At 41.4% G+C, this 19,257-nt stretch overlaps 1 protein-coding gene across 3 annotated transcripts in view; it reads right to left on the reverse strand.

The window, feature by feature from the left end:
* The window catches only part of LOC110528894 (oocyte zinc finger protein XlCOF6-like), a 680,129-nt gene that overhangs the window by 45,028 nt on the left and 615,844 nt on the right, over window positions 1-19,257 (reverse strand). Inside the window, exon 2 of one of the 3 annotated variants that reach the window (XM_036951159.1) lies at window positions 18,420-18,668. The exons of 1 other annotated variant lie outside the window; for it this stretch is intronic. In XM_036951159.1, coding sequence (XP_036807054.1) covers window positions 18,420-18,522 — 103 coding nt within the window. In that variant the 5' untranslated portion in view covers window positions 18,523-18,668. Of the gene's footprint in view, window positions 1-1,888; window positions 3,617-18,419; window positions 18,669-19,257 lie in introns of those variants that run through there. One more of the 3 variants, XM_036951161.1, reaches the window with a different exon arrangement.

Genomic DNA, 19,257 nt, shown 5'->3' on the forward strand with positions numbered 1-19,257 from the left:
ACAGATTCCATATCTCTGAGCATCTCTCTGCACCCGGCATCCACCAAATGCTGCTCTGTGTCCTCCACACAATTGCAACACTTAACTGTCACATTGCTCCAACATTTACTGTAATCATGTTCCCCACCACACTTGGCAAATCTTTTCAGTCAACAGCTACATTTCCCATTCTTTGGCATTTAAAAACACTGATGATTCACTGTTGCTGCTCCAGTTTCTACTGTTCTGCTATGGAACCCTGACCTGTTCACCGGACGTGCTACCTGTCCCAGACCTGCTGTTTCCAACTCTCTAGAGACAGCAGGAGCGGTAGAGAAACTCTCAATGATCGGCAATGAAAAGCCAACTGACATTTACTCCTGAGGTGCTGACCTGTTGCACCCTCGACAACCAATGTGATTATTATTATTTTCCCTCTTGGTCATCTATGAATATCTCCATCCAGCACAGCCAGAAGAGGACTGGCCACCCCTCAAAGCCTGGATCCTCTCTAGGTTTCTTCCTTGGTTCTGGCCTTTCTAGGGAGTTTTTCCTAGCCACTGTGCTTCAACACCTGCATTGCTTGCTGTTTGTTGTTTTAGGCTGCGTTTCTGTACAGCACTTTGTGACTTCTTTAACCCTCTTTCCTACTGATCAACCTTTAGGCTTCAACCGCTCTGTCTCCCTTCACATGTTCTTTAACAATATCATCCATGGACATAGATATTGGGACCTCAGAGATTATTACTCCCTTCAATGTAGCATCAGCTCCAGGGTCATGGCTTCTGAGCTTCGTCCCATTATGATTTTCCAATTGAAGAATCTTCCCTTGCTGAACCCGACTTGCACAAGATATTAACAATCTACCATTTTCAATGTTTTATTTCACCTTTATTTAACCAGGTAGGCTAGTTCAGAACAAGTTCTCGTTTACACAGCTGCATCCCAGTTTAACTTCACCTCTTTTTATGGCCTTGGTTAATCAGGGTGTGAATGAGGCCCTGTGGTCTCGTCAAACAACATCCCAACTTTCCACTAACACATTATTACTCTAGCTCCCTACCTTGGGCCTCTAGTTACTATACTACATGCACCCCTGCTTCCAGTATCAATATCTCTGTTCTTCCCACTACAGAACATGCACATACTAGGCCCTCATCCTCCCACTCAATATCATCAGAACTGTCCCCCACATTGATCGCATTCCAGCACAGCTGTTGCTTCTCAAACTCTCAATTTCCATCGTTTCAGGGGTGTCAAACTCATTCTATTGAGGGCCAATTCTCATCAGGTGTTCCTTTCAGTTAAAACCAAGACAATCAGATGAGGGGAGTTCCTTTCTAAATAGTGACCTTAATTCATTCATCAAGTACAGGTGTGGAGCGAAAACACGCAGACACTTGGTCCTCCATGGAATGAGTTTGACACGTGCTCCCATTCATTCGCATTAATCGACGCCATTCCATGCAGTTGGCCTCTCTCTCCAAATGGTGAAGGATAACTTCAGTTAGCTTCCCTCTATTTTGATTTTCACCACGAGAAAACTCCTAGAAAGACGACCGAAACCGTTGAAGCCGCCATTTGACTTGCCTTTTCTGAATCATTCTGATCTCGCGAGCTTACATTGACGAAACAGTGTATGTAACCTCGCGAGAACAGGATGGTTCGGACAAGGCTATTTACCAGCTCATAAACATTTTACACAAAACCAAGAACATGTAAAAACAAACTTAAATAAATGGAATCTTTATGAAATGACGTTGACGAAATTATGTACATACACTCAGACAAACCCAGTCTATGTGACTTGTAAAATCGTTTTTAATCACGTTCTTCACTCACTCGGTTAGACTCCAAAATAACACATACAATTAAAACCATTACCAAGTTTAAACATGCTATTACATACCTACAATGATACATTTGAAACGGACACAACAGCACAGTTCTGTCGTTTCGACCCGGAACTTCCTGTTCCCCACCTCGACAATGCAACAGCGTCATCTTCTTCTCTGGTATACTGACATTTACACAAATATAACCTGTCTGCTGCCACCTACTGTAAGGTTAATATAAATCCGAGACTCTCAAAATAGTGTGATATGTTACATTATGGTCCCATAAGACAGATGGTTACTTAATAAATGGAATTTGGTGGTGCTGTACTGTAACAGCGAGCTGAGCCAGTTGAAAGTATTGACGCCAGGGATATATTGTTGGTGACTGTGTGCTCCTGAAGTGCTGTGGCCCTGTGTGCTCCTTCATTAGTTTTGTGTTTTTTATTATTTTTCTTCTGGTACCCTCCTACCTGAGAGGCATGAGGCCTGTGTGGCGTTGCACTGTTAAAATCATCCCAGTGTGGAGATGAAACACCTGTGTGCTGCAAAGCCACATGCTCTGTCCTCTCTGCTCTACCTAGGTGTTTTAATGATGGTAATACTAATATATAGATAATACTAATAGAGATAACCACTGCCCTACCTAGGTGTTTTAATGTGGGTAATACAGAGATAATACTAATACCAAGAGAACCACTGCCCTACCTAGGTGTTTTAATGTGGGTAATACAGAGATAATACTAATACAGAGAGAACCACTGCTCTACCTAGGTGTTTTAATGTGGGTAATACAGAGATAATACTAATACAGAGAGAACCACTGCTCTACCTAGGTGTTTTAATGTTGGTAATACTAATATATAGATAATACTAATAGAGATAACCACTGCCCTACCTAGGTGTTTTAATGTTGGTAATACTAATATAGAGATAATACTAATAGAGATAACCACTGCCCTACCTAGGTGTTTTAATGTGGGAAACACAGAGATAATACTAATACAGAGAGAACCACTGCTCTACCTAGGTGTTTTAATGTTGGTAATACTAATATAGAGATAATACTAATAGAGATAACCACTGCCCTACCTAGGTGTTTTAATGTTGGTAATACTAATATAGAGATAATACTAATAGAGATAACCACTGCCCTACCTAGGTGTTTTAATGTTGGTAATACTAATATAGAGATAATACTAATAGAGATAACCACTGCCCTACCTAGGTGTTTTAATGATGGTAATACTAATATAGAGATAATACTAATAGAGATAACCACTGCTCTACCTAGGTGTTTTAATGTTGGTAATACTAATACAGAGATAATATTAATACCAAGAGAACCACTGCCCTACCTAGGTGTTTTAATGATGGTAATACTAATATATAGATAATACTAATAGAGATAACCACTGCCCTACCTAGGTGTTTTAATGTTGGTAATACTAATATAGAGATAATACTAATAGAGATAACCACTGCCCTACCTAGGTGTTTTAATGTTGGTAATACTAATATAGAGATAACCACTGCTCTCCCTAGGTGTTTTAATGTTGGTAATACTAATATAGAGATAATACTAATAGAGATAACCACTGCTCTACCAAGGTGTGTTACAAAGCCACATGCTCTGTCCTCTCTGCTCTACCTAGTTGTTTTAAATGTGGATAATACTAATACAGAGATAACCATTGGATATGCATTTTCCATTATGCCATTGTGTTTATCCACCGGATGTGTACCAAACTCACTAAAAGTGGCAGTAATAAAGCCTCTCTTGAAAAAGCCAAACCTTGACCCAGAAAATATAAAAAACTATCGGCCTATATCGAATCTTCCATTCCTCTCAAAAATTTTAGAAAAGGCTGTTGCGCAACAACTCACTGCCTTCCTGAAGACAAACAATGTATACGAAATGCTTCAGTCTGGTTTTAGACCCCATCATAGCACTGAGACGGCACTTGTGAAGGTGGTAAATGACATTTTAATGGCATCGGACCGAGGCTCTGCATCTGTCCTCGTGCTCCTAGACCTTAGTGCTGCTTTTGATACCATCGATCACCACATTCTTTTGGAGAGATTGGAAACCCAAATTGGTCTACACGGACAAGTTCTGGCCTGGTTTAGATCTTATCTGTCGGAAAGATATCAGTTTGTCTCTGTGAATGGTCTGTCCTCTGACAAATCAACTGTAAATTTCGGTGTTCCTCAAGGTTCCGTTTTAGGACCACTATTGTTTTCACTATATATTTTACCTCTTGGGGATGTTATTCGAAAACATAATGTTAACTTTCACTGCTATGCGGATGACACACAGCTGTACATTTCAATTAAACATGGTGAAGCCCCAAAATTGCCCTTGCTAGAAGAATGTGTTTCAGACATAAGGAAGTGGATGGCTGCAAACTTTCTACTTTTAAACTCGGACAAAACAGAGATGCTTGTTCTAGGTCCCAAGAAACAAAGAGATCTTCTGTTGAATCTGACAATTAATCTTAATGGTTGTACAGTCGTCTCAAATAAAACTGTGAAGGACCTCGGCGTTACTCTGGACCCTGATCTCTCTTTTGAAGAACATATCAAGACCATTTCAAGGACAGCTTTTTTCCATCTACGTAACATTGCAAAAATCAGGAACTTTCTGTCCAAAAATGATGCAGAAAAATTAATCCATGCTTTTGTCACTTCCAGGTTAGACTACTGCAATGCTCTACTTTCCGGCTACCCGGATAAAGCACTAAATAAACTTCAGTTAGTGCTAAATACGGCTGCTAGAATCCTGACTAGAACCAAAAAATTTGATCATATTACTCCAGTGCTAGCCTCTCTACACTGGCTTCCTGTCAAAGCAAGGGCTGATTTCAAGGTTTTACTGCTAACCTACAAAGCATTACATGGGCTTGCTCCTATCTATCTCTCTGATTTGGTCCTGCCGTACATACCTACACGTACGCTACGGTCACAAGACGCAGGCCTCCTAATTGTCCCTAGAATTTTTAAGCAAACAGCTGGAGGCAGGGCTTTCTCCTATAGAGCTCCATTTTTATGGAACGGTCTGCCTACCCATGTCAGAGACGCAAACTCGGTCTCAACCTTTAAGTCTCTACTGAAGACTCATCTCTTCAGTGGGTCATATGATTGAGTGTAGTCTGGCCCAGGAGTGGGAGGGTGAACGGAAAGGCTCTGGAGCAACGAACCACCCTTGCTGTCTCTGCCTGGCCGGTTCCCCTCTTTCCACTGGGATTCTCTGCCTCTAACCCTATTACAGGGGCTGAGTCACTGGCTTTACTGGGGCTCTCTCATGCCGTCCCTGGAGGGGGTGCGTCACCTGAGTGGGTTGAGTCACTGATGTGGTCATCCTGTCTGGGTTGGCGCCCCCCCCCCCCCCCTTAAGTTGTGCCGTGGCGGAGGTCTCTGTGGGCTATACTCAGCCTTGTCTCAGGATGGTATGTTGGTGGTTGAAGATATCCCTCTAGTGGTGTGGGGGCTGTGCTTTGGCAAAGTGGGTGGGGTTATATCCTTCCTGTTTGGCCCTGTCCGGGGGTGTCCTCGGAGTGGGCCACAGTGTCTCCTGACCCCTCCTGTCTCAGCCTCCAGTATTTATGCTGCAGTAGTTTGTGTCGGGGGGCTAGGGTCAGTTTGTTATATCTGGAGTACTTCTCCTGTCCTATTCGGTGTCCTGTGTGAATCTAAGTGTGCATTCTCTAATTCTCTCCTTCTCTCTTTCTCTCTCTCGGAGGACCTGAGCCCTAGGACCATGCCCCAGGACTACCTGACATGATGACTCCTTGCTGTCCCCAGTCCACCTGGCTGTGCTGCTGCTCCAGTTTCAACTGTTCTGCCTTATTATTATTCAACCATGCTGATCATTTATGAACATTTGAACATCTTGGCCATGTTCTGTTATAATCTCCACCCGGCACAGCCAGAAGAGGACTGGCCATCCCACATATGCTCTCTCTAATTCTCTCTTTCTTTCTCTCTCTCGGAGGACCTGAGCCGTAGGACCATGCCCCAGGAATACCTGACATGATGACTCCTTGCTGTCCCCAGTCCACCTGACTGTGCTGCTGCTCCAGTTTCAACTATTCTGCCTTATTATTATTCGACCATGCTGGTCATTTATGAACATTTGAACATCTTGACCATGTTTTGTTATAATCTCCACCCGGCACAGCCAGAAGAGGACTGGCCACCCCACATAGCCTGGTTCCTCTCTAGGTTTCTTCCTAGGTTTTGGCCTTTCTAGGGAGTTTTTCCTAGCCACCGTGCTTCTTCACCTGCATTGCTTGCTGTTTGGGGTTTTAGGCTGGGTTTCTGTACAGCACTTTGAGATATCAGCTGATGTACGAAGGGCTATATAAAATAAATTTGATTGATTGATTGATTGATTGGTTTACCACTTCAGAACCTTACATCTGTAGTTTGAATCATATACAGGGCATTATTCAAGACCACTTGACTTTTCCCACATTTTTTTACGTTACAGCCTTATTTGAAAATGGATTAAATTCATTTTTCCCTCGTCAATATAAACACAATACCTCATAATGATAAACCGAAAACAGGTTTTTAGATATTTTTGCAAATTTATACAAATTAATACCTCATTTGGTAAGTGCCCTCCAAGCTCGTCATCAAGCTCGAGACCCTGGGTCTCGACACCGCCCTGTGCAACTGGGTACTGGACTTCCTGACGGACCGCCTCCAGGTGGTGAGGGTAGGCAACAACATCTCCACCCCGCTGATCCTCAACACTGGGGCCCCACAAGGGTGCGTTCTGAGCCCTCTCCTGTACTCCCTGTTCACCCACGACTGCGTGGCCACGCACGCCTCCAACTCAATCATCAAGTTTGCGGACGACACAACAGTGGTAGGCTTGATTACCAACAATGACGAGACGGCCTACAGGGAGGAGGTGAGGGCCCTCGGAGTGTGGTGTCAGGAAAATAACCTCACACTCAACGTCAACAAAACTAAGGAGATGATTGTGGACTTCAGGAAACAGCAGAGGGAACACCGCCCTATCCACATCGATGGAACAGTAGTGGAGAGGGTAGTAAGTTTTAAGTTCCTCGGCGTACACATCACAGACAAACTGAATTGGTCCACCCACACAGACAGCATTGTGAAGAAGGCGCAGCAAAAGTGAGCTCAAGTGCATCCTGTTTCCATTGATAATCCTTGAGATGTTTCTACAACTTGACTGGAATCCACCTGTGGCAAATTCAAATGATTGGACATGATTGGAAAAGGATCACACCTGTCGATATAAGGTCCCACAGTTGACAGTGCATGTCAGAGCAAAAACCAAGCAACGAGGTCGAAGAAATTGTCTGTCGAGCTTTGAGACAGGTTTGTGGTGAGGAACAAATCTGTAGAAGAGTACCAAAATATTTCTCAAATCTCTGTTGAATGGGCTCCCTGCTTGTGCCGTAAACTCCTGCCTCACATTGGGGGGGCAAACCTTTTAAGGGCTCACGAGTGGCGCAGCGGTCTAAGGCACCTCATCTCAGTGCAAGAGACATCACTATAGTCCCTGGTTCGAATCCAGGCTGAATCACATCTGGCCATGATTGGGAGTCCCATAGGGAATCGCACAATTGGCCCAGCATCGGTCGGGATTGGCTGGGGTAAGCCTTCATTGTAAATAAGAATTTGTTCTTAACTGACTTGACTAGTTAAATCAAATTTAAAAATGGACGCATGCCAGCAAAGCGACTAAACAATACATTAATTGCACTATAACAGTGAGAAACGGTGCCCACAAACTGTTAGGACCAAACAGCATAGTCCCAACAATTTACCACTGCTACACCTGGCTATCAGCGGAGCCTTGTCTGGCAACGAAACAGTTCATTCAGCCTCATTTACTGTCTTTTAAAGTAACATGGCTGACTTACTTAAACAAATATGGTTTCTACTGACATTTGAGATGTACAAACTATGGCATAAGGGGACGACAAGCAGATAAGAGGCAATCCGTAATTTCGATTAAGACATTAATGAGCGAGCTACGACGGACATAGTCAATATAACTATTTGTTCAGCACTTTTGAAATGTACAGCGACAGAATTCAGAACATGGGCTGTTCTTACAGTGTTCTCCTTGTACGCCAAGTCAGAACCGTTGGATAAATTAAGGAGCATATATGCAGACAATGAAAATTCTTACAATATTCAATGATTACATTTCTCAAAAACATGTTATAGGCTACATGTCAACCACCAAGTCAGAACAATAGGCAAAATTAAGAGGTGAAACAAGACCAAAATATTAGGGTGAGGCACATGGGCTACTAACATCTTACTACACAATTCCAATTCCGAGTTGGATGAAAGTTCAAAACGTATTTTCCCAGTCGTAGCTTGTTTTTCTCTGAGTTCCCAGTTGTCTTGAACCCACTCAAGTCAGATTTGTCAGTACCGAGGTAAGTTGTTTTGTGCGCGTCACAAATCAAGCTTCATTGACAGCACGGCCAATGTTGAATGTTTACATTTTTAAACTAGGAAAAAGGCCCCTTAATCTTAGACTTGGGACCACACAGCAACTCCACTGAATACCAGGCTAATGATTGCTTTGCAATGCTTGCAGTTAGCCACTGATTCCTTCCAAACCACTCATTGTTGAATTTGCAATTTGATGTTTATGTCCAACGGCCGATGAGCACCGATATAGCACCGTTTTATCTATAATTTCTCATTATTTTTCTTCATATGACAAAGATTAAAAAGGATTTGCCAGTAGATTGTCGACTTGATTCATGATGATGACTGCTAGCTCAGATGTTGAAAGTATGATGTTGACATGATCAGTCCAATCAAAGCAACTGTAGATATAACATGATTTTTGTAACTCTCTCCTAGCACCAAAGGGGCTTGAATTTTCAAGTTCTACCCTTAAACTTGGCAGTGACGTATTGTCCCCATGAATGACAGAACACTGAGCCAATCACGGCGCAATGCTCCGTATTTTCTGTGGGCTTGCCCCACTTCCACAGAAGGCTGAAGACCTGCATTTTGGAGCTGCCTTACTCAAGAAAACAAAAAAAAGAGTCCATGTTTGTATATTTATTTTATTTATGTATATTTATTGTACTTTATACTTTATTACTAACTCAATTATATGTTATTTTACATTGTTTGCAAACAGATCATTTATTTCACACTGTTTTATCGCTATAACTGTGGGGCTCAAAACAGGTGGCTCACCTGCCCTGAATGATGGGTCTCCACTGAACTTATCTAGAACACTGCAGTCCTTCTGGGTGTTTAACATTCCCAAGTTCCCCCATGTCACCCTGCTCCTCCGTACATTCCACTGGCGTCCAGCCGAAGCTCACATCCACTACAAGACAATGGTGTTTACTTACGGTGCAGCAAGAGGAACTGCCCCATCTCTACCTTCAGGCTCTAACCCTGTATCCCAACCCGAGCACTCAGTTCTGCCACCTCTGGTCTCATGGCCGTCCCACTGCTACAGGAGGTCAAGCTCCCTCTCAGCCCAGACAAAGCACTTCTCTGTCCTGGCACCCCAATGGTGGCACCAGCTTCCTTCTGATGCTAGGACAGCAGAGTACCTGCCCCTCTGCCCGAAATGGTCTGAAACCCTACGTCTTTAAAGAGTACCCCCCCCCCATAAATACAAATAATACAAATAATAATAATAATGTGACACTGACCAATTGAGGAGAAATGTGTTTACTGTGATATGTGGTTGTCTCACCTGGCTATCTTAAGATGAATGTACTTAATGTGGTGGTGACATCACAGGGTCAGAGAGAACTCCTGACTGTAGTCATACAAAAACACTCCCAGCACTCAGCCCATAAGAACCATTCATACTGTCAGATCTAATATGAAGAACTGAATACTACCATAAGAACCATTCATACTGTCAGATCTAATATGAAGAACTGAATACTAAAGAGAAGAAGAGGTTGACCAGTACATATTCATGTAACTTTATTTTTCATTGGCAGATCAATAAAGTTTGCTTCAATGCAGTTATCCAAACACATTCATGATCAGTAACTAAAATAACTAATCTAGTTTTAAAGACAATTCATAAGCACATGTATTCATTTCATAAACTGTGTAACATTAAATAAAGTTGTAAAACAATCCCCCCCCCCCTCCCCAAACTTGTGGTGAAAAGTGATCATCATACCATCTCTATCTGATACATGTTAGGGGCGGAAGGTAGCCTAGTGGTTAGAGCATTGAGCTAGTAACCAAAAGGTTACTAGATTGAATCCCCAAGCTGACAAGGTAAAAATCTGTTGTTCTGACTCTGAACAAGGTAGTTAACCCACTGTTCCTAGGCCATCATTGTAAATAAGAATTTGTTCTTAACTGACTTGCCTAGTTCAATAAAAAAAGTGTATACTAGCTCCTTCCCACAGAATACTGCAGAGGGACAACCTGGTCTCAGAGCAAAATGTATTATATTATACAAAATAAACATCCGTACCACTCCATTTAGTATGTTTGATTACATTGGACTACCAATATATAAACTAAACATGTATTTGTTGGTTTCATGAGCTGAAACAAAAAAAATCCAGTAATGTTCTATATGCACAAAAAACTAATGTCTCTCAAATGTCGTGCACAACATTGTTAATATCCCTGTTAGTGAGCATTTCCGCCTGTCAAGATAATCCATCCACCTGACAGGTGTGGCATATCAAGATGCCGATAAAACAGCATTATCATTACACAGGTGCACCTTGTGCTGGGGACAATAAAAGGCCACACAACACAATGTCACAGATGTCTCAAATCTCAAATTTAGGGAATGTGCAATTGTCATGATGAATGCAGGAATGTCCACCAGAGCTGTTGCCAGAGAACTATTTATATCTCTACCATAAGTCTCCTCTAACGTCCTTTTAGAGAATTTGGCAGGACATCCAACCGGCCTCACAACTGCAGATCACATGAAACCACGGCAGCCCAGGACCTCTTCACCTGCAGGAATGTCTGGGGGTGGGGGGGGGGTGGGGGGGTGGGTGGTGCTGAATAAAATGTATTTCTGTAATAAAGACCTTTGTGGGGAAAAACTATTTCTTATTGGCTGGGCCTGGCTCCCAAGTGGGCCCATGCCCTCCCAAGTCCCACCCATGGCTGAGCCCCTTCCCAGTCATGTGAAATCCATAGATTTGGGTCTCATTGACTTAAATTGACTGATTTCCTTATACAACCTGTAAATATTTGAAATTGTTGCGTTGAGATTGTTGTTCAGTATAATACGACTTGTAGGACGTATCGTACGTTAAGAATTAAAATGTGTATGTTATTTTACACATTGTTATTCATACAATATGTTGCAAACTTGTAAGATGTATGATATGTTTCGAATTCCAATTTGTTGTTGCTAACGTTAGCTAGGTGAGGGGTTTAAGGTAGAGTTAAATGGGTTTAGGGGAAAGGTTAGCAAACATGCTAAGTAGCTGCATGCTAAGCTAACATGATAAGTAATAGCTACAAAGTAGTAAGTAGTTGCAAAGTTACTAATTAGCTCAAATGCTAAAGTCCTCCTTGATGAGATTCAAACACTCAAACTTTGGCTAGAAGTTAGAGTTACACGCCCACCATTCCACAGAGCAGAGGTAAGGCATCTCTCCTGTGTGTTTACACTGGTGTGTTAAGTTGCTATGGTGAGAGAAACTCACCCAAAAGTCAGAGCAGACGTAAGCAAGCTTCTCTCGTGCATGTGGTCGCTGATGAACTATTAGCTCATTTGCAGTTTTGAAGCATTTTACACAGGCAGAGCAGGAGTATGGCTTCTCTCCTTAATGTATATGTTGGTGTGTTTTTAAAGTATCAAGTCGAGAGAAACTCACACCACAGTCAGGACAGGAGTAAGGCTTTTCTCCTGTGTGTGTTCTCTGATGAGCTTTTAGCTTAGCTGATGTTGTGAAGCATTTTACACAGTCAGAGCAGTGATAAGGCTTCTCTCCTGTGTGTGTTCTCTGATGAACTGTTAGCACAGTTGATGTTTTGAAGCATTTTCCACAGTTAGAGCAGGAGTATGGCTTCTCCCCTGTATGTATACGTTCATGTGATTTTAAGTGGGAAAGTTGAGAGAAACTCTTTCCACAGTCTAAGCAAATGTAAGGCTTCTCTCCTGAGTGTGTTCTCTGATGAACTTTTATATCAGTTGATGTTGTGAAGCACTTTCCACAGTCAGAGCAGACGTAAGGCTTCTCTCCTGTGTGTGTTCTCTGATGAACTTTTAGCTCATATAATGTTTTAAAACATTTTCCACAGTCAGAGCAGGAGTATGGCTTCTCCCCTGTATGTATACGTTCATGTGATTTTAAGTGGGAAAGTTGAGAGAAACTAGTTCCACAGTCAGGGCAGAAGAAGGGCTTCTCTCCTGTATGTGTTCTCCTGTGAACTTTTAGCTCATTTAATGTTTTGAAATATTTTCCACAGTCAGAGCAGTAATACGGCTTCTCTCCTGTGTGTGTTCTCTGATGAACTTTTAGCTCAGTTGAGGTTTTGAAATATTTTACACAGCCAGAGCAGGAGTAAGGCTTCTCCCCTGAATGTATACGTTCATGGGTTTTTAAGGTATACAATTGGGAGAAACTCTTTCCACAGTCAGAGCAGACGTAAGGCTTCTCTCCTGTGTGTGTTCTCTGGTGAACTTTTAGTTCATTTGATGTTTTAAAACATTTTCCACAGTCAGAGCAGGAATAAGGCTTCTCTCCTGTGTGTGTTCTCTGATGAACTTTTAGATCAGTTGATGTTGTGAAGCATTTTCTACAGTCAGAGCAGACGTAAGGCTTCGCTCCTATATGTACACGTTCATGTGTTTTTAAGTGGGAAAATTGAGAGAAACTAGTTCCACAGTCAGAGCAGACGTAAGGCTTCTCTCCTGTGTGTATACGTTGGTGTGCTTTTAAGGTGCCCAGATGAGAGAAACTCGCCCCACAGTTAGAGCAGAAGAAAGGCTTCTCTCCTGTGTGTGTTCTCTGATGAACTTTTAGCTGAGTTGATGTTTTAAAACGTTTTCCACAGTCAGAGCAGTAATAAGGCTTCTCTCCTGTGTGTGTTCTCCGATGAAGTTTTAGCTGAGTTGTTGTTTTGAAGCATTTACCACAGTCGGAGCAGGAATAAGGCTTCTCTCCTGTGTGTATTTTTAGGTGTATTTTTAGCTTTGATAGAAATTGGAAAATCTCTTCACAATGTGGGCAGTGATGAGACCTCTTAGCTCTCTGATCTTCCTGCTGTTGATCTCTGGATGTAGAGAATGTCTCCACATGGTATCCTGTGTGAACATCAGAAGAACCAGTCAGTTGGTGTGAAGCCGTTTTTACATCAGTAGTTGTTACAAAGTGCTTAACAGAAACCCAGCCTAAAATCCCCAAAGAGCAAGCAATCCAGATGTAGAAGCACAGTGGCCACAAAAAACTCCCTAGAAAGCAGGAACCTAGGAAAAATCTAAATACAAAAATCGTAATATTAAACATTCATGAAAATACATGTCTTACATTAAAACCTCTTAAGTCTACCCCTTCCTTTTTCGAACATTCTGTTAAAAATCGCGCAACTTTTCAGCGTCCTGCTACTCATGCCAGGAATATAGTATATGCATATGATTAGTATGTGTGGATAGAAAACACTCTGAAGTTTCTAAAACTGGTTAAATCACGGCTGTGACTATAACAGATCGTGTGTTTCATCGAAAAGCGCAAGAAAAACTGCTCTCTGAAAGCTAAAAATTATTTCCATGCGTCACTTTCATGGGTTGTTAAAAGGGCACAAAATTAATTATGGACCTGCATGCAATTCCTACAGATTCCACACGATGTCGCCATTGTCGTCATTTTCCAGGGACTTTTTTCTTGGTAAATCCAACTAACTGGATTCAATTTCTTCCGGTCTCCACCAGGATGTTTTGAATGTGCACATTGGCAGCCATTGATTTGAAGACGAGGAGCTATTGAATATACATCGCCCTGTAATCATTTTGATAGATTATAAACGTTTACTAATACCTAAAGTTGGATTACAAAAGTATTTCGAAGTGTTTTGTGAAAGTTTATCGTCGACTTTTTTAATTTAAAAAAATGACGCAGCGTTTTAAAACAATGTTTTTTCCTGAATCACACAGCTTCCATAGAAAGCTATTTTGGGTATATATGGACCGATTTAAACGAAAAAAAGACCCAATAGTGATGTTTATGGGGCATATAGGAGTGCCAAGAAAGAAGCTCGTCAAAGGTAATGAATGTTTTATATTTTATTTCTGCGTTTTGTGTAGCGCCGGCTAAGCTAAATCTTTGTTTACGTCGCATTCAGGCATTTTGGGGTGTTGCATGCTATCAGATAATAGCTTCTCATGCTTTCGCCGAAAAGCATTTTAAAAATCTGACTTGTTGGCTAGGTTCACAACGAGTGTAGCTTTAATTCTATACCCTGCATGTGTATTTTAATGAACGTTTGAGTTTTAACGAGTACATTTAGCATTTAGCGTAGCGCATTTGCATTTCCAGGTGTCTACTTGAGACAAGTCTCAAGTAGGAGCAAGAAGTTGCTTCTTGTTAATCCAACTGTGTTGTCAGATTTCAAAAAGGCTTTACGGAGAAAGCATACCAAGTGATTATCTGAGGACAGCACCCCACATCAAAATACTTTTTCAACCAGCACAGGCGTCACAAAATCACAGACAGCAATTAAATAAATAACTTACCTTTGAAGATCTTCCTCTGATTGCAATCCCAAGGGTCCCAGCTACACAATGAATGGTCATTTTGTTCGATAAAGTCTTTCATTATATCCCAAAACTATCAGTTTAATTTGCGCGCTTGATTCAGTAATTCACTCGTTCAACATGCACACAAACAAATCCAAAAAGTTACCGGAAAAGTTTGTCCAAACAAGTCAAACGATGTTTCTAATTAATCCTCAGGTATTCTAATATCCAAATAAACAATAATATTTCAGACGGAGAATAGTGTGTTCAATAGCAAAGATAAATAACGAAGAGCGCACTCTCGTTGATGCGCGCAACATGACTACTTTTGTAATTGGGGACACCTTGGAAAAACTACAAATACTTGTTCATTTTTCAAAAAACAAGTCTGAAACCCTTTCTAAAGACTGTTGACATCTAGTGGAAGCCATGGGAACTGCTATATGGGTCCTATCTATGTGTATATCCCATAGGCAAGCATTGAAAAAACCTGTGACCTCAAAAAATAAAAATATTCCTTGAGGTTTTCGACCTGCCATATAAGGTCTGTTATTCCCACAGACATTATTTTAACAGTTTTAGGAACTTCAGTGTGTTTTCTATCCAATGCGATCAAGTATATGCATATCCTAGCCTTTGGGCAGTTTACTTTGGGCACGTCAGTCATCTGAAATTCCAAACATTAACCAGTATATAAAGGAAGTTAAATAAATAAATAAATACCATTAGTGGTGAAATAAATGAATAAATTCTAAAGTTTGGGGTCACTTACAAATGTCCTTGTTTTTTAAAGAAAAGCACATGTTTTATCCATTCAAATAATGTCAAAGTGATCAGAAATACAGTGTAGACATTGTTAATGTTGTAAATGGCTATTGTAGCTGGAAACGGCTGAAGATCTCGTACAACGCTGTGTACTACTCTCTTCACAGAACAATGCAAACAGTCTCTAACCAGAATAGTGTCTAGAAGGCCAGCATCCCGGAGTCGCCTCTTCACTGTTGACATTGAGATTGGTGTTTTGCGGGTACTATTTAATGAAGCTGCCAGTTGAGGACTTGTCTGTTTCTCAAACTAGACACACTAATGTACTTGTCCTCTTGCCCAGTTGTGCACCGGGGCCTCCCACTCCTCTTTCTATTCTGGTTGAAGCCAGTTTGCGCTGTTCTGTGAAGGGAGTAGTACACAGCGTTGTACGAGATCTTCAGTTTCTTGGGATCCCCAGTTTCTTTCTCACATGGAATGCTCTTCCAAATTTCAGAAGTTTCAGAAGAAAGGTCTTTGGTTCTGGCCATTTTGAGCCTGTAATCGAACCGACAAATGACCCAGATACTCAGCTAGTCTAAAGATGGACCGTTTTATTGCTTCACTAATCAGCACCACAGTTTTCAGCTGTGCTAACATAATTGCAAAAGGTTTTGTAATGATCAATTAGCCTTTTAAAATGATAAACTTGGATTAGCTAACACAACATGCCATTGGAACACAGGAGTGATGGTTGCTGATAATGGGCCTCTGTACACCTATGTAGATATTCCATATCTATCTGTTTCCAGCTACAATAGTCATTCTGTGCAGCGCAAAACGAGACGTAGGCCTATCCTCAACCAATCATATTTCTCAAATCCTTTTCAGGGTAAATTCCAGCCGAACACGGAGAGGACAGTAATGCATAACTACACTGAAAAAATATATAAATGTAAAGTGTTGGTCCCATGTTTCATGAGCTGAAAAAAAAAAATCTGAAATGTTCCAACACATTAAAAAAAAAAAAAAAAAAGCTTATTTCTCTCAAATTGTGTGCAGAAATATGTTTACATCCCTGTTAGTGAGCATTTTCCCCTTTACCAAGATAATCCATCCACCTGACAGGTGTGGCATATCAAGAAACTGATTAAACGGCATAGTCATTACACAGTTGCACCGTGTGCTGGTGTAACAGTATAACTTTAGTCCGTCCCCTCGCCCATACCTGGGTTCGAACCAGGGACCCTCTGCACACAGACATTAGTCACCCACGAAGACATCGTTACCCATCGCTCCACAAAAGCCGCGGCCCTTGCAGAGCAAGGGGAACCACTACTTCAAGGTCTCAAAGCGAGTGACGTCACCGATTGAAACACTATTAGCACGCACCACCACTAACTAGCTAGCCATTTCACATCGGTTACACTGGGGACAATAAAAGGCCACACAACACAATGTCACAGATGTCTCAAGTTTTGAGGGAGCGTGCAATTGTCATGCTGACTGAAGGAATGTCCACCAGAGCTGTTGCCAGAGAATTGAATGTTAATGTCTCTACCATAAGCTGCCTCCAATGTCCTATTAGAGTATTTGGCAGTACATCCAACCGGCCTTACAATCGTAGACCACGTGTAACAACGTCAGCCCAGGACCTGAGGTGGGTCTGGCTGCCAAGTGGGTGGGCCTATGCCTTCCAAGGCCCACCCATGGCTGCACCCCTGCCCAGTCATGTGAAATGTCCAGGTTAGGGCCTAATTCATTTCAATTGACTGATGCCCTTATTTTATATATATAAAAACAGCCAAACATGTTCTCTCGTTTCTGCATCACCAAATGTTGTGAGGCAAAAGAGTACGAATTGTGCTTCTTACCCTAACGGTTCTCTCACTGTCACCCAAAAGCAAATTAAATTTAGGGCCAGGCTTCATTTTGGGCCTACTTTTTCTCATGGTTGCTATGCTTAGACCGAGCGAGCTACAGTCAAGCGGGGCATCTCGTTGAACTCGGCACGGCCTTGAGATTATGGAAATGCCAATGCAGGCACTCTGTGTCTTTAAACACCTCACTTTGTCACTCCATCCTTGCTGTGTGTGTGTGTGTGTGTGTGTGTATGTGCATGTGAGAGGTTTTTCTTTGACATCTGTTGGGAGAAATGACTGATTTACAGTTCATGAGGGTTACCTAGTAACACATATGAAGTTTTGAAAAGATCTGATCTTTTTAAGCCTCCGAAACAGCACCTATGACACCATTTTAAGGCACTTCCGGTGGGCACAGGAAGCTGAACGTGAACACATATCCTCTTTGGGGTAGGCTCTTACAGAATCCTGAGTTTAAAGTCTTTATGTTAAGAATTGACTGATTTACACAGGGTTGAACGCAATCATCTTCACATTTGCAGGTTATGTACATCAAAACACCTTTTTGGTGAATTTAACCACTTTCGGTAGTTCCAGGAATCATAGAATCCACGCAGGTAGACCTCATAGTGAGATGCGCCGCCACAATGGTGTTTGTTTAGTAAAGTCAGATCAATGTCTTGGACGATCACCTAATGATAAATTAGTAGTCCACATCACCAAATATTATAGCATAACATTACTGTTACAACAAAAAACAAATTTCTTACGAGATTTTAGGATGGTTTGCTGAATCGTCCCAAACTCAACATCGCGCAATTAGGCAGAATGTGCTTTGATTAAAACAAAATACAGGAATTCAAAATAATTCAACACCATCTGCTCTAATTTGCTCACCAAACAGTAATCCAAGAAGATTTAAATGCATATTCCCATGAAACTGATTGAGATCAAACGATTGGCATGCAGACGCAGCTTGGTCATTTCACTGGTAAAACGTGAAGAATTATCATTCAATATTGACAGTGATGAAGCCATGGCCTTTTTTGAAATGAGGTATGCCTAACTTCGTGATTGAGGGTATTAAATATTTTCAACGTTCTTGAGACAATGTGTGGGGAAAGGCAGGTGTTACAAGTTTAAATTGTTTTTGCTTCGCTGGGAAGTCTTGAGTTGTTCAGGGATGTGTGATGTCAGATTTACAGAATTCAACCTAGCAATAGACTGGTCATAACTTATGGAGGTCTAAATACATGAAGATAACTTATAGATAGAACCAGCTCTTACCATGACTAACAGTTGTCCTAATCTTCTCCTCCACTTCTTCATCTTTAATGTTGACATTCAGCTCCAGTGTTTGACTGCAGTCTTCCAGCTTCACTGATGCCATCTCTGGATCCTGCAGTGCAAACTGGGCTCCACTGTAACAATCAGGACCCAGTGACTGTAGGTTTGGACTCAGTGTGGAAGGAGAGAGGCAGGCTGGGTTTGTCTTCACTGTTGATGTTAACGGCCTCAGACTTAATCTGAGTCGGTCTGTAGTAATAAAGACAAACGGACACAAAAGTTATTTTCTTGACAGTTCTGGCACTTTATTCTATAAAAATATATTCTCTTTTTCCTTGTTCAATTATCGCATTTCAGTAGATCAGGTAGATAATCCCTGACAAAACATTAGATCACATTAGACACAAAGTACACATTTTAAATTGCACAACATAAGTGCACTTAATCTATAGTAGATTTCCTAAATTCACATAAATGCATAAATGACTCAAAAACCATTTAGTACAAGGTTGCAGTATGTTTCAGGCAGCACTATGTACTATTTTATGAATAACCTTGTCTTCTCTATATTATTTCACTCACAGAAAACAATTGTATTTCCCGTTCACACCATATTAAGAACTATCAGGGGTCTTACAGTGTCAAGTCAAATTCAAGGACTTTTCAGGCACTAATATTTATTTACTTTAAGCCCCATGTGAAAACCCTGAATTATAGATAAATATAGAAACAACTGAATGTGTCTGAATATTAGTACACATGTAAAGAACTGATAATCATTACATTCAGCTTCAGAACTGTAGAGCAACTGAAATGTTCTCTCTCTGATGAGGCACTA

This window comes from Oncorhynchus mykiss, chromosome 18 (genome assembly GCF_013265735.2).
Source record: "Oncorhynchus mykiss isolate Arlee chromosome 18, USDA_OmykA_1.1, whole genome shotgun sequence".
Classification (NCBI taxonomy): domain Eukaryota; kingdom Metazoa; phylum Chordata; class Actinopteri; order Salmoniformes; family Salmonidae; genus Oncorhynchus; species Oncorhynchus mykiss.